We start from the raw sequence: 13,703 nt of genomic DNA on the forward strand, positions 1-13,703 counted from the left end.
TTTTTGACCAAACAATTATTTTCTACTCTTCTAGTCAATGATATAATAATAATAATAACAAAAATAATAATAATTTAAAAATCTTATATCCATTTTAAGATAAACCAAAGGAATCAATGTTTTCTGAAACTTTTGCTCATAGTATAGGCCTCTGCTTACTCCTGCAGCCCTATAAGGACATGCAAAGATCTCACAGCCCTCATCACTAATTTTTCCTTTAGGGGGGGTGAGGAATGGATGAGCAGACTCAGGAGACAGAGGCAGAGGCAGGTGAATCTCCAAGGCCAGCTCGTCTACAGAGCAAAAGCTGATCCTCTACAAGAACAAGAGTTCTTAACCACTGAGCCATCTTTTTAGCTACTTTATACTATACTTTCTGTTTATTACATACTACTATTAAGTTAAATATGTAAATTAAGCACAGTAAGCATTAATAACAAAATAAAATAGTTATAATAATGTATTATAAGAAGTTATTTTTAAATTAGAAAATTTCTAAAAATTTCCATTTGACACTCATAATTTGTGATTGGACACAGGATAAATTACAGGTAGGAGTGCTCATCTGTGATTAAAAACGTATGGCTGTGCAATTCCTGTGTAACATTTACTGACAACGCAGGCAAAACATCTTGGTATAATTCACAGTATTAATGTATACAACTGGATTCAATGATACCTTGTTTGCTTGTCATTTGTAAGACCCTAAGTTACACGTCAAAGATTGCCCAAAAATGGAGACAGGAGCAAGCTTTAAAATACTTAGTATAATTATACCAAGTACTTGTTTGGTAGTATCAGTAGTAGTCAAACCCAGAACCTTATACACGTTTAGCAAGTGCCAGAACAGCTATACTGGCTAGTCTGGTACTGAGTTGCTCAAACTAACTGGGGTTTCAAATAGCTATATCCCCAGCCAACAAGTATCTAATTCCTAAATTATTTTTATATATCAAGAAGAAATCCTGGGGAACAGTACAAGGCCCCCTGTTCAGCCTGAACATAACAAAAATATAAAAGGAAAATGAAAGCAAAGGGCTGAGGACATGGGCCAGTGGTAAGAAGCAACTGCTGCAAAAGTATCAAGCTCCAAGTCTGAACAGCAGGCACACACAGACACACAGACACACAGACACACAGTCTCTGTCTCTGTCTCTCTCTCTCTCAGACACAGGTGGGGTGGTGATGCTTTGTTCTTACTCCTTCTGCACTAAGATCATTTAGAAGGATAGTCTGTCCCTATCAAACATACAGACTACCAAATCCTTAGACTCTGGATACTAGTTAACCTCTTAACTAATTAATTTGTCTTACCTAGGAGAACTAAAATTGTGATAGGAAATGGGGAAAAAAATTCTTGACACAAACTAATATCAGTTATGAGCATCATTATATTAGTACTGAAAAATGCAATGTGTATAATACTCATTTCTTCCTTTTCTGTTTGGGGAAAAAAAAAAAAACCTTATGAACTATCCCAGAGGCTTATTACTTTAGTCTAGGATTTCAGTATCAGAACAGGTAACATAGGGAGAGCCCTTCCCCCAAAACAAAACCCGTGGGGCTCACACCTTCATTCCAAGCATTCAGTTGACAGACGCAGGCAGATCTTTATGATTTCCAGGTCAGTCAAGGCTACACAGTATGACACTGTCTCAAAAAAAAACACACAAAAAACAAAAACAAAAACAAAAAAAAACCCACAAGTAACTTTTATTTTCCTGAAGTAATTGTCTTATCCTATGTTTATTGCCTCTGTCTGCTAATGTAGCCCTATTCTGGAAGCTGCTAGTCTTCTTACAATCTTACCAAGACCTAGAATGTTCTCAGCCCCTGACTCACTGCTGAATTAAGCTCACCCTTTCCTGTGATTTCTGATCTCTGGATGGCTGCTTCAACTCAGCTGTTCTGGCCCAGACTCCTCTCCAAATTGATAGACTCAATCTGACTCCTCTGTCACCCTGACTTTGTTTGCTCTGCTTAGCCTCAAACTATGTCAATCTGTCCTGATCTTCTGGTTCCTTCTCATTCTCTGGTTTGTTTTGTCTTCGCCTGTGTCTAGTTTGTTCACTCTTAAATCTGTCTCTGAAAAACTCTTCCAGTAAAACTGCCTCCTCTCCTTTTCTGTTTCTGCACTGTTCTCTTAAGTAGCTCCTTGCTCCTCTTTCATGAGAGTTGGGCATATCCTATCTGTCAAATCTTTCTGACTTGTCACTTGGTCTGCCTCTCAACTAGACATCATCGCTTCCTTCAACAAACTAACTTTATCTTCATGGTTTGGGAATAAAGGTGTAAACTAAGGACATGTGGGTCTTGAAGCCAGAGGAATTAAAGGTGTGTGCTAAGGCTAAGCCACACTGCCATTACAAACAGGTTTTTCAAGTAAACAACACGACCTCAGGGTTCACAATGTGATCAAATATACTGCAACACGCATTGACTGACCAGATGGTCAGAGGACAAACCAAACGTATTACCAAACCAAGTCCTACAACTTGATTTTGATCCCTGGGCCCTGAATAGCAGAAATAGAAACAACTCTCTGTTTGTCCTTTAACAAACACCAATGAGTGTATCCAGACAACTTGCATATACAGAGTGTTTTTATATACACAGAAAATAGCAAAAAAAAAAAAAAAAAAAGTTTTAAAACTCCGCTCACATGAAAAGATAAACAAGGCAGAGTATGTACATAAATGAATGAAACAATGCACACACTCTAAACCTCGGAAAGGAAGCAAATTCTGACATGTTACAACATGGATGAACAGAAGCAGCAAAATACTATGGGAAGACACCAAGGAGGAAAATGTGTGTGATCTGCCTTATTATACAAGGTATCCAGAACAGTCAAATTCATAGACACTGAAAAAATACAAATAGTTTTGCTGTGCTTTCTTAGGGCGTGGTGGTGAGGAATTGTTTTATTTCAATAGGAACTCCTCTATTAATCTAATTCTAGTTGTTGCAGAGTAGGCTGGCCTGGAACTCAGAGTCACCTCCTTCTGCCTCCCCTGGGTTGAGGTTAAAGGTATGTGCCACCATGACCAGCTAAATGGTGATTTTTCAAAAGCTGAAAGTAATTATAGAATTATTGTTTAATGAACATATATTTCACTTTTGGAAAAACTGGGGGTAGATGGCATGGATACACAAAATGTCAATTATTTAATAGTGCTGAATAACCCATCTAAAGAAGGCTAACGGGACAGGGATGTAGCTCTTGATCACTTGCCTAGAGTGCAGGAGGCCCTGCATTCAACTCCCAGCATCACACACACACACACACACACACACACACACACACACACACACACACACAACCTTTAAGAACAAAAAATATGGGGCTGGGGATTTAGCTCAGTGGTAGAGCGCTTACCTAGGAAGCGCAAGGCCCTGGGTTCGGTCCCCAGCTCCGAAAAAAAGAACCAAAAAAAAAAAGAACAAAAAATATAGGCAAGGTATACTAATGTATACCTTTATACCAAGCATTTGGGAGGCACAGACAGATGGATCTTCTGGGATTTGAGGTACTTGATATACATAGGAATTTCCAAGCAAGTCACAACTGTTAAGACCCTGTCTCAAAAAAAAAAAAAACAGGAGGGGGCGAGCGAGGGGGCAAGTACAGAGTCGGCTCAGAGATTAAAAACATTTAATGGCGCTGGAGAGATGGCTCAGTGGTTAAGAGCACTGACTGATCTTCCTGAGGTCCTGAGTTCAAATCCCAGCAACCACATGGTAGCTCACAACCATCTGAAGTGAGGTCTGATGCCCTCTTCTGGTGTGTCTGAAGACAGCTACAGTGTACTCACATACATGAAATAAATAAATCTTAAAAAAAAAAAAAAAAAACAACATTTAATGGAGGGCAGTCAAGATATCTGGAGATTAAAAGCATTGGGTATTCTTCCTGTGAACGGTTGTTCAATTCCCAGCAACCATATGGCAGCTTATAACTCCAATTCCAGGAGATGACCTCTTCTGGACTCTGTGGTCATTGAATGCACACGGTGCACAGACAAACGTGCAAGCAAAACACACATTTTTTAAAAAAACTCATAACCAGCTAGAACTCACGCTCTGGCAGACCCAACTCCTCTTCAGGTATACACAGTGATACACAACTAAAAATAGAAATTAAAAATAACTAAATAATTAGAAATGAATTGAAATCTTAACTAGACATGATGACATGTAGTGAGTTGGACTGGTGCTATTTATATTCTGATTTTAATACTGGCTCCTCAAGTAGTGATGGCACACTCAGGTAATGCCATGTCAACTCTCCCCCTCCCCCCACTTTAACTGGTCAATAAAGGGCTAGAGCTTGTGATTGGGCAGTGGAAGGGAAAGGTGTGCCTGAAGGCTTGGGGATTTGGGGGGGTGGGGGGGAGATGAACACAGGTAGAGAGGAGGAGAGGATGGAGAAGAGCAAGCCCAGATGGACCTGAAAATTATGTAGGGAGAAACACAAGTAGCAAGGGTCTTTTGCTGGAGAGTAAGTCAGTATAGTACTAGACTGCCCAATCTAGACATATGGCTGATAATTAATACATCTGCAGTGTGTGTTTTTTATATGGGCTTAGATGCCTTTAAAGTGAGAAGGCAAAGGCAAGTAGATCCCTGTGAATTTGAGTTCAGTTTGGTCTACATAGTGAGATCCTGGATGGATGGATGGATGGATGGATGGATGGATGGATGGATGGATGGAAGGAAAGAATGAACTAAAAAAATCTACTCATTTTTAAGTGAAAGCTGAAAAAGGTGTACTGCTGCTCAAAAGAAAACTGGAATTCTAAATAATAAAGACAAAGATTCAAGTGAAAAGCAACACAACGTATACAAAAGTAGGCATCTATCTACAAATAGCAAATAATCTCAGCTGGAAATGAGACCCATGTATGATGAAGAGGATAAAAAAGACAGAGGTAGACAAGAAACTGAGATCCAGCTGTAAGAAGCTGTGGTGCCGGGATAAGGAGTTCTGACACTATTAGCAAAGAAAGAAGACCAGCATTTTAAGAACACTTATCAAACAGCATAAGGATTGAGTAGGAGTGACAAAGATGGACAGCTAATCATATGACAGGCAAAGCAAGGAAGTAATCAACTTGAATGACTAAATGCTTATAGATGTAAAGGTTTAAAAAAACTGATCCAGTCAATTAAGTTACATACAATTCTAGAATAACATCTGCTTTCTCAATATTTATCACAGTTGAAGTAATGGCTTCCCCCTTCTACAATGTGGGCTTCCTAAAAGTTGAATGCAGAGAGGCTGGAGAGACGGCTCGTGGTTAAGAACACTGGAGCTCCCGCATGTGCGGCTCACAGACATCAGTGATGAATATAGTCCCCTCCTCTGGTGGTCATGAAGGCATAGAGCTCACAGGAATAAATGAAACTTTTTAAAAACAGAACGTAAGTCTTGCTATTTCTCAGCACATGTCCTTAACATCTTTGTTTTTATCATAGTTTTTTCTCATTTTTCCCCCCTTCCCATTCTGGTAGTCATGCAAATAAAACCTGAGGCCTGGCACGTACATGAAAAGTACTCTACCAATGAACTAGCCAATTCCTGGTCCTCAAGTACTCTCTAAATAAATTTAATGTTTATTTAAATAGTATTTATTTAAAGCAAGTGAGAACCTTTCTCTAAATCTGACTACACATCTAATTTCCTGAAGATAATATTTGGACCATTAAGAGATACAAATTACACTCCAATACATAGCCATCAATGGTTACCTTTAGCAAACTGTTTTTCATTCTAACTTCAGAAGCAAATCTTTGAACCGTGCCTGAAATTTTGTCCATTAAGTTTATTCACATTATTTATTCAGAAAGTTGTAACTTTAATAAGTACTAAAGCACACTAATATTCATATATTATATACATATCCGTATATTAGATGTGTTAAGAAATACAAAATATTTTAAAATTCCATGCACAAAAACAGGTTTACAATACCTTAGGGGGGTTAAATGGATATGTTTCTGGTATTTTTATCTCTAGTTGATATCTTCCACCTAAAAAAAAAAGGGGGTGGGGGGACAAATTTAAGAATGCTACTCAACTCAATATCTAATATCAAACACACTGAAAAACTGTTTCAAAATATGTATTATTTTGCATTGAGTACTGAGAAAATTGAAATCCCAAAATAATCAGTCATGATTTTTTATAAGAAAATTTAAAACGTCACAAAACTTCCATTGTATATTAGTTTAATAGTAACAGAGCTAAAGACACACAATACATTAACTCTACAGACAACTCATTGTTAAATATTTCATTACTAACTAGTAGCGTAAGGCTCAATGGTCTTGTTTTCTCTAGTTCACTTGGTAAGAGATGCTGACAGAAAACAGAAGGTTAAAAGAGGAAAAGAAAAGGCAAAGAATTACAGGAAAGACAGTACAGAGACATGGGATACGGATACATCAATAACAGAAGGAAAACTCTTAGTCAGTTCTCTCCAACAAGGTCTCTATCTTCCCATTTATCCCCTAAGTGAGGCACTGTGTCACACAACTGTGATCCCAGTACTTGGACAGTATAGACGAGAGAGAACCAGGAACCCAAGGCCTGCCTTGGCTTCATACAAAATTCAAGACTGGTTTATGCTACATGAGAAGCCAGATTCAAAAGGAAAAGAACATCAACTTGTATTTCTAAACTAGATGTCAATACTTCATTTAAATTTTCAAAATAACGTCAAAAAACAAAAGAAACAGAACAAGACACAACACTATCCTCTTTCAAGACTTTACAAAGTACTAACTAACAATAATTTGTATTAACAGAAGGTATTATTCTGTTTGGTTCTGAATGTAAGTTTTAAGTATTATCTGGGGTCCTTTCAAATCTACCTTTCTCCACTGTTTCAAATGTATGCACTTGAATCTCAGAAAATAATAAAAGAACCAGAAGTTAATCAGGCATTTGGGGAGGGAGGCTCTGTTAGGGTTTCACAACGTAAAGTATTTAAAATAAACTATAACTCCACGTTTCTACTGTAAAGGAGAGAGTCTTGCAAAAGCACATTCCTACAAAGCTAGCACATGGTATGGGGAGGCTAGAAGATCTCCTGATTGAAAACCCTGTTGAGCTAGAGGGGTCAAAGCCAGCCAGTTTCAAACACTTCTCTCCACTTTCCATCCCCAAATTCTACCTCTAATAAACCTCCCAGTTCTAGATTTCAAAAACCATTAACATGAAAGAAAGAGATAGGAAATAAATTGTGCTACTGAAAATCTTACACATGAAACTAAGAGCCTTTTCTATAAATCAAAAAATAAACTAGATGAAAATAAAAAGCCTGTCACATTACTGAATGAGTTACTTAAGCTAGGTTTCATTTCAACCATGACAGGTTTCATTATGGTAACGTTCCTTCATATGCATGTGCAGAGACATAGTAAGAAATGTGCTATTGGCATTACTATCATCAATATTTAGCTCTGAAAATTGTAAGTAGTGAACTATTATCAGTGTATCAGGGGTCCTTCCAAATTTACCATACCCCACTGTTATGAATGTATGAATTTAGATCTAAATAAATAAATAAATAAACGAACATTTCATCTAGGTTCTTCAAGCAACAACTACCTCCCCTCCCTTACACACCCCAAAGTCTCACTATCTAGCCCAGGATGGCCTTAAAATTGCAAATCCCCTGCCTCAACTTTCCAAGTGCTAGGATTACAGGAATGCAGTATCATACTCATCCCTCAACAGCTTTCTCCAGAATTATTTATTTTATGTATATGAATATACTATGTAACTATCTTCAGACACACCAGAAGAGGGCCTCATCCCATTACAGATGGTTGTGAGGCACCATGTGGTTGCTGGGAACTGAACTCAGGACCTCTGGAAGAGCAGCCAGTGCTCTTAACCACTGAGCCATCTCCAGCCCCCTCAACAGCTTTCTGATTACAATTCTTTTTTGGTAAAATCCCTGGTCAAATGATATATGGCTTGAACAAGATATCTGAATCACATGGCAATACTGAAGTGTAAAGAAAAGCAGTCAGAACAGAAGGAAGACAGGTCAGAGTACTTAAGAGAATCTCTAATTATAGAGATGACCATTTATACTAAGAATTATGAATAACAGCTCCAAATACAGACATTTTGTTTATAATGTGTGGAATCATCTTTATTTTTCAGCAGTAACAATGAAGATTTACTAAAAGTGAGAGTAAAACCAGACTACCCTTCACACACGGTAGTGACCCCTGCACACATGTGGGGTAGCCTACACGGCCTTCTTTTCCTCTAAGATTCTTTTCATTTTTCTAAGCAAACTTTAGAGTGGCATCTTTATTATGTCACAAAGCTCTTCCTTCTTAAATGCTTTAAAAAAATTTAGGAGCAATTTGAGAGTTCAAAGATATTATTTAAGGGGTTGGGGATTTAGCTCAGTGGTAGAGCGCTTGCCTAGCAAACGCAAGGCCCTGAGTTCGGTCCCCAGCTCCGAAAAAAAAGAGAAAAAAAAAAAAGATATTATTTAAACAACTAGACTGTAGAATCCTCAAAATCTGATTTCCACTCCATGCCACATTGGTTTGTCAATTTTCAACAACTTTCAAAAAAAAAAAAAAAAGATCACTGTAGGATCAGTCATGACACACAATGATTTCTAGCTTGGCAATGGATATGAGAAATGCACCACTAACTGATCTCATCTTGCAAACAGAACAGAGCACTGAAGGCAGCTGTCGTTGGGCAATGTCATCCCAAGAGCCCATGGCCAAACAAGTAGCCCTCATCAATGAACAGCTAAGAGACTTTTTTTTTTAATTTATTTATTATATATAAGTACACTGTAGCTGTCTTCAGACACACCAGAAGAGGGCATTGGATCCCATTACAGATGGTTGTGAGCCACCATGTGGTTGCTGGGAATTGAACTCATGACCTCTGGAAGAGCAGTCGGTGCTCTTAACCACTGAGCCATCTCTCTCTCCAGCCCCAGCTAAGAGACTTTTATAAGCATTATTTATACACAACAACCTTCAATATAAAATACTGACCTCTTCAAGAATATGTGTTTTTGGGGTTGGGGATTTAGCCCAGTGGTAGAGCGCTTGCCTAGCAAGCGCAAGGCCCTGGGTTCGGTCCCCAGCTCCGGAAAAAAGAAAAGGAAAAAAAAAAAAAAAAAAAAGAATACGTGTTTTTAATTCTATTTGTATTTTCTATTGTTCTGTTTTAGACCAGGTCTTGCTATGTTACCTAGGCTAGCCTTGAACTCATGTAGTCCTTCCATCCCATTCTCCTAAACAGCTAACTTACAGATGTACCACTCCACACAACTTTAAGAATAGCCTCCCATTAACTAAACATTTTACCAACTTTTTTCTCTTATCTTGTTGGGATTGGTAGGGTATTTCAAATACGACCCTCTGTAGCTTAAGACATATCTGAGAGTCATGTACCCTCGGATGGCCCGGAATTCATAGCAGTCCTCAGCTTCTTGCTAGGGTTACAAGCAAGAGCCACTATGTCCAGAGAAACAATTGTGAACTTTAACTTCCTCCAAAGAGAATAAAGGAAGTAGACAAGAATTACTGTACTGCCCATTTGAATCTAACAAATTTGAAAGAACTTTTAGGCAAAAAGGAATAAATTAATTCTTTACCCACTGGGTTATTTAGAAGAAGGAAGTTGAGAAAACTCCATTTCTCACGTTTATTCTCCTTGAAAATCTAGTCATTTTTTTTCTTTTTTCTTTTTTTTTTTTTCTTCCCGGAGCTGGGGATCGAACCCAGGGCCTTGCGCTCTAGCAAGCGCTCTACCACTGAGCCAAATCCCCAACCCCAAATCTAGTCATTTTTAATACAACATAAAATTGCTTTTAAATGATAATATGGATGAATATTTTACAGGTAAGCTTTCTCTATACTTTTAAATTTATACCAAAACCAAAAGCAGGGTGGGGAGATACTGCTCAGTGTGAGAGCTTGCCCAGCATGCTCCTACTCCTGTGTTCTACATTCAACAGACCTAACTCACCTCCCAATATCAGCAAGAAATGAAAGGGTAAATAAATACACAAGCACCAACAACAGCAACATAACCCAGCGAGCCCTCATTCACCTGTGTTTATTAGGACGGATATGTAAGTTTATGACATAAATAATACTTTTCTTCAGTATAGCTTTAACAGTTTAACGATTAAAAACAGGTGTTAATAATCTACTCTTCAAGCACATGCCTCAAATCTTATAAAAACAAATAAGCCTTATTTTTAAATGTTGCATAAATAAGCACATACATAACTTGTTTCTAGCAAAAATGAAATGTTTTATCTTAACTACTCTAAGAAAAATTATCCAATGTTTAGAAGTTCATACAGCACTGCGAAAAAGGTAACAAACATTCTACCCAGTGAGCTTAAGAGGGTCCCTATATATTATAAGTTTGCTGAAAAAGCTCTAGAATAATAATAATTCTTGCAATTTAAAAATGTCTGAACAAGGGCTGGAGAGATGGCTCAGTGGTTAAGAACAATGACTGGTCTTCCAGAAGTCCTGAGTTCAATTCCCAGCAACCACATGGTGGCTCACAACCACCAGTAATGAGATCTAATGCCCTCTTCTGCTGTATCTGAAGACAGCTACAGTGTATATAATAAATAAATAAATTTAAAAAAAAAAGTCTGAACAATCTGAAAAAGCAACTCAGGAACAATTATAGGATTGGGGTGTGGCTCAGTTTATAACTGCTTGGAAATGTACACAAGACCTTGACCTTGAATTGGATCCTCTGCACTACAAAGGAAGGAAGGAAGGAAGGAAGGAAGGAAGGAAGGAAGGAAGGAAGGAAAGAAGGAAGGAAGGGAGGGAGGGAGGGAGGGAGGGAAAGAAAGGAAGAAAGGAAAGATAGAAAGGAAGAAAGAAAGAAGATAGAGACAGACAGATAGATAGAAAGATACAATTACAATACCTGCCATTAAAGAAGCTAGGAGATCAAAACACTATTTGCTACTAACACACTTAATTTTTATAAGATAATAAAGACCTTCTCCACTAAAAGATGTCAAAAGAACTAAATGAGCCAGGTATGGTGGTACATGCCTTTAATCTCAGTACCTGGAACAGACAGATCTGTCTGAATTAAAGGACAGCCTTGTCTACTTAGTGAGTTCTGGGATATCCAGGGCTACACAGTGAAATTCTGCCTATTAAAAAAACAAAACCATGAGCTGAAGAGATGGCTCAGCTGTTAAAGAGTATTGGCTGCTCTTCCAGAGGTCCTAAGTTCAATTCCCAGCATTCACATGGTGGCTCACAACCATCTGTAATGTGATTTAGTACCCTCTTCTGGTGTGTCTGAATCTGGTGTGCTACAGTGTACTCATATGCATAAAATAAATAAATATTAAAATATATATTAAAAAAACAAAAATTCACATAAGAACATGTACAACAATGAAATACTTAGCAATATAAGTTGGTGCCCTGAGGTTATGGGCTGTGGCTGTGAGTCCACCCAATGAAAAATGCAAGCAGGAGGAGCAGGAGCTCAGGACAAGCCTTAGCCACAGCAGCCAGTCAGAGGACAGCGTAGGCCTCAAACATTCAGAGCAGAGGGGAACGAGTAGAGGTAATCAGAGTGATGAAAGCCAGGTAAAAGTGCCTCCCACCTGTAATCCCAACACTGCAAACTGAAGTAGGGGGATTGCTGAGAGTATGAGGTCAGCTCAAGCTACAAAGAAAAACCCTGTTTCAAAAACCAACAAAATAGAATTTTTGATGATAGTCTAATGATACTCTAGGATCTTTTAAGGTTTTGAATGAAAACAAAAATTGACAAGAATATTGAGTTTTCTGAACTTCACTACAGATTAGAGAGAGCACTCAACTTAAAATAGCCATAAGCACCATTTTTACCATTTCATGAATCCTCATTTAAACAAAAGTTATTTTAAAAAAGTTATTAAAAGCATAGGCTTTGAAGTATGTCACAGGTAGTCCAAACCCCATGTTCAACTTACGTGTTTGACCTTAGTTAAATTCTCTAAGTTCAAGCGTGTCGATTAAACAGGGGTTATTATACTTACCTTGTAAGATTAGGTAAAACCTGAATGAGAAAATACATGTAGTGCTCTTACAAGGAAGTGCTACTACATACGGCCATATGCTCTCTATTAAACCAATAGTAATAGTCATTATGTAATATGCAAAAGCTATGGTTGCCCTTCATGACCCAAGTCTGCAATATATTCTCTAATGAAGATTTGTCTAAGAAATACAAATACTAGCTTCTTCCTTTAGCCAAACACTTAAATTCCAAGTTCTAAAGTAAAGAGCTAAAATTATAAATATAGAAAAATCAACAAAGCTATTTCCTTTTTTGTATGTTTTAAAATAATCACTCAAAATGGTTTTAAATAAGGAAAATTGAGTATTTAGGCAACAAACTATATAAATATGTGACTAAATGAAATAGGAAATAGTAGGGAGGGGAAACTTTAAAAGCAAAACCAACACCTTATTAATCAAATGCTAAGACAAGGTTTATTAACCATATCAAGAGTATCTGAGTATATCAAGGCTTAACATTCTATATTGTTATGCTATAAAATGTGGTTATTGTAAACAACAGAATTGGTAACAAGATAAAAAAGCTTTACAATATAGTAGAATAAGACATATGTAATGTTAAATTCTAGCCTATAAAACCTGTAACTTAGCTGTGGTAAATGTATTTGAGAAAATATTTTTAAATTGGCTGAAACACAGTAAGAAAAACCAGTCCAGTTAAGTGTCAAAATTTATCATTTTAAAAACTTCAGTAGGCCCTAAACCAGTAAAATTACCTTCCATGAATTTTATTGACAGATGCTCAGGATTACTCTGGCTCAGTGTCTCAGACAAGTTCTAATAAGCACAATATTTTGATACAGAAAAAAGTACTTGCCTTCATACGGTGTGTCTGGAGGTCCTGCTATTTCTCCTCTTAATTCTGTAAAATTCTCATCTACAAGATCTACTTTAATTTGATTTTTGCTCGTCTTAAAAATAAACAGAAAATAAATGTTAGTTATACCAACAAGAAGAAAGCCTATTTTAAAATATTACCTATTAAAAATTAAAAACCCATTTCTCATGTTTGATTATCTACTTTAGGAAAACAAGTCTATGTTTTTCTAAAGCCTAAAAAACTTTTAAATAAAATATTAATTTCATATTTATAATAAAATAGTACCAATTTGAACAAGAGTGCAATTGTGTGTTGAACTCAGAAGAATTTTATTAGAGACAAATTATTTTCTGTTGGTCAATTCAATGCATGCTTATTAACTGCTAAGATGCTATTTCTACACTGTCTCTGCCCAGTCGCCAGAAAATTTATGGTTAGTAAAGCCATTTAGACCATAAACTCCCATTTGAGTTAATCATAACAACTCTGGATATTTAACTGATTTACTGTAGCACCCACTGCAATGATAAACAGTCTAGGCATAGCATTCCTTTCCACGGTTAAATCCCCAGAGAATCTTCTGATGCCGTCTATTTACTTTTCAGATTTATTTACTTCAGTGACAACTACCTTCTAACTAACACAAACCGAATTTAAATTTACCTGTATCTACTTATTTTGCACTTAATGCTTCTCAAAGCATTTATCATAACCGTGTGAAAGGCTATCCTCAAGAGTCATGGTGATCTTAAATAACTCAGAAAAC

The 13,703-nt window shown here is 37.1% G+C and overlaps 1 protein-coding gene across 5 annotated transcripts in view; it reads right to left on the reverse strand.

Moving 5' to 3' along the window:
- The window catches only part of Ube2k (ubiquitin-conjugating enzyme E2K), a 60,459-nt gene that overhangs the window by 21,403 nt on the left and 25,353 nt on the right, over positions 1–13,703 (reverse strand). For 3 of the 5 annotated variants that reach the window (NM_001106006.1, XM_087582515.1, XM_087582517.1), the window contains 2 exon segments: positions 5,975–6,033; positions 12,935–13,028. The exons of 1 other annotated variant lie outside the window; for it this stretch is intronic. In NM_001106006.1, the coding sequence (NP_001099476.1) occupies positions 5,975–6,033; positions 12,935–13,028 (153 nt within the window). 5 annotated transcript variants of the gene reach the window in all.

This window comes from Rattus norvegicus, chromosome 14 (assembly GCF_021556685.1).
Source record: "Rattus norvegicus strain SHRSP/BbbUtx chromosome 14, alternate assembly SHRSP_T2T, whole genome shotgun sequence".
Classification (NCBI taxonomy): domain Eukaryota; kingdom Metazoa; phylum Chordata; class Mammalia; order Rodentia; family Muridae; genus Rattus; species Rattus norvegicus.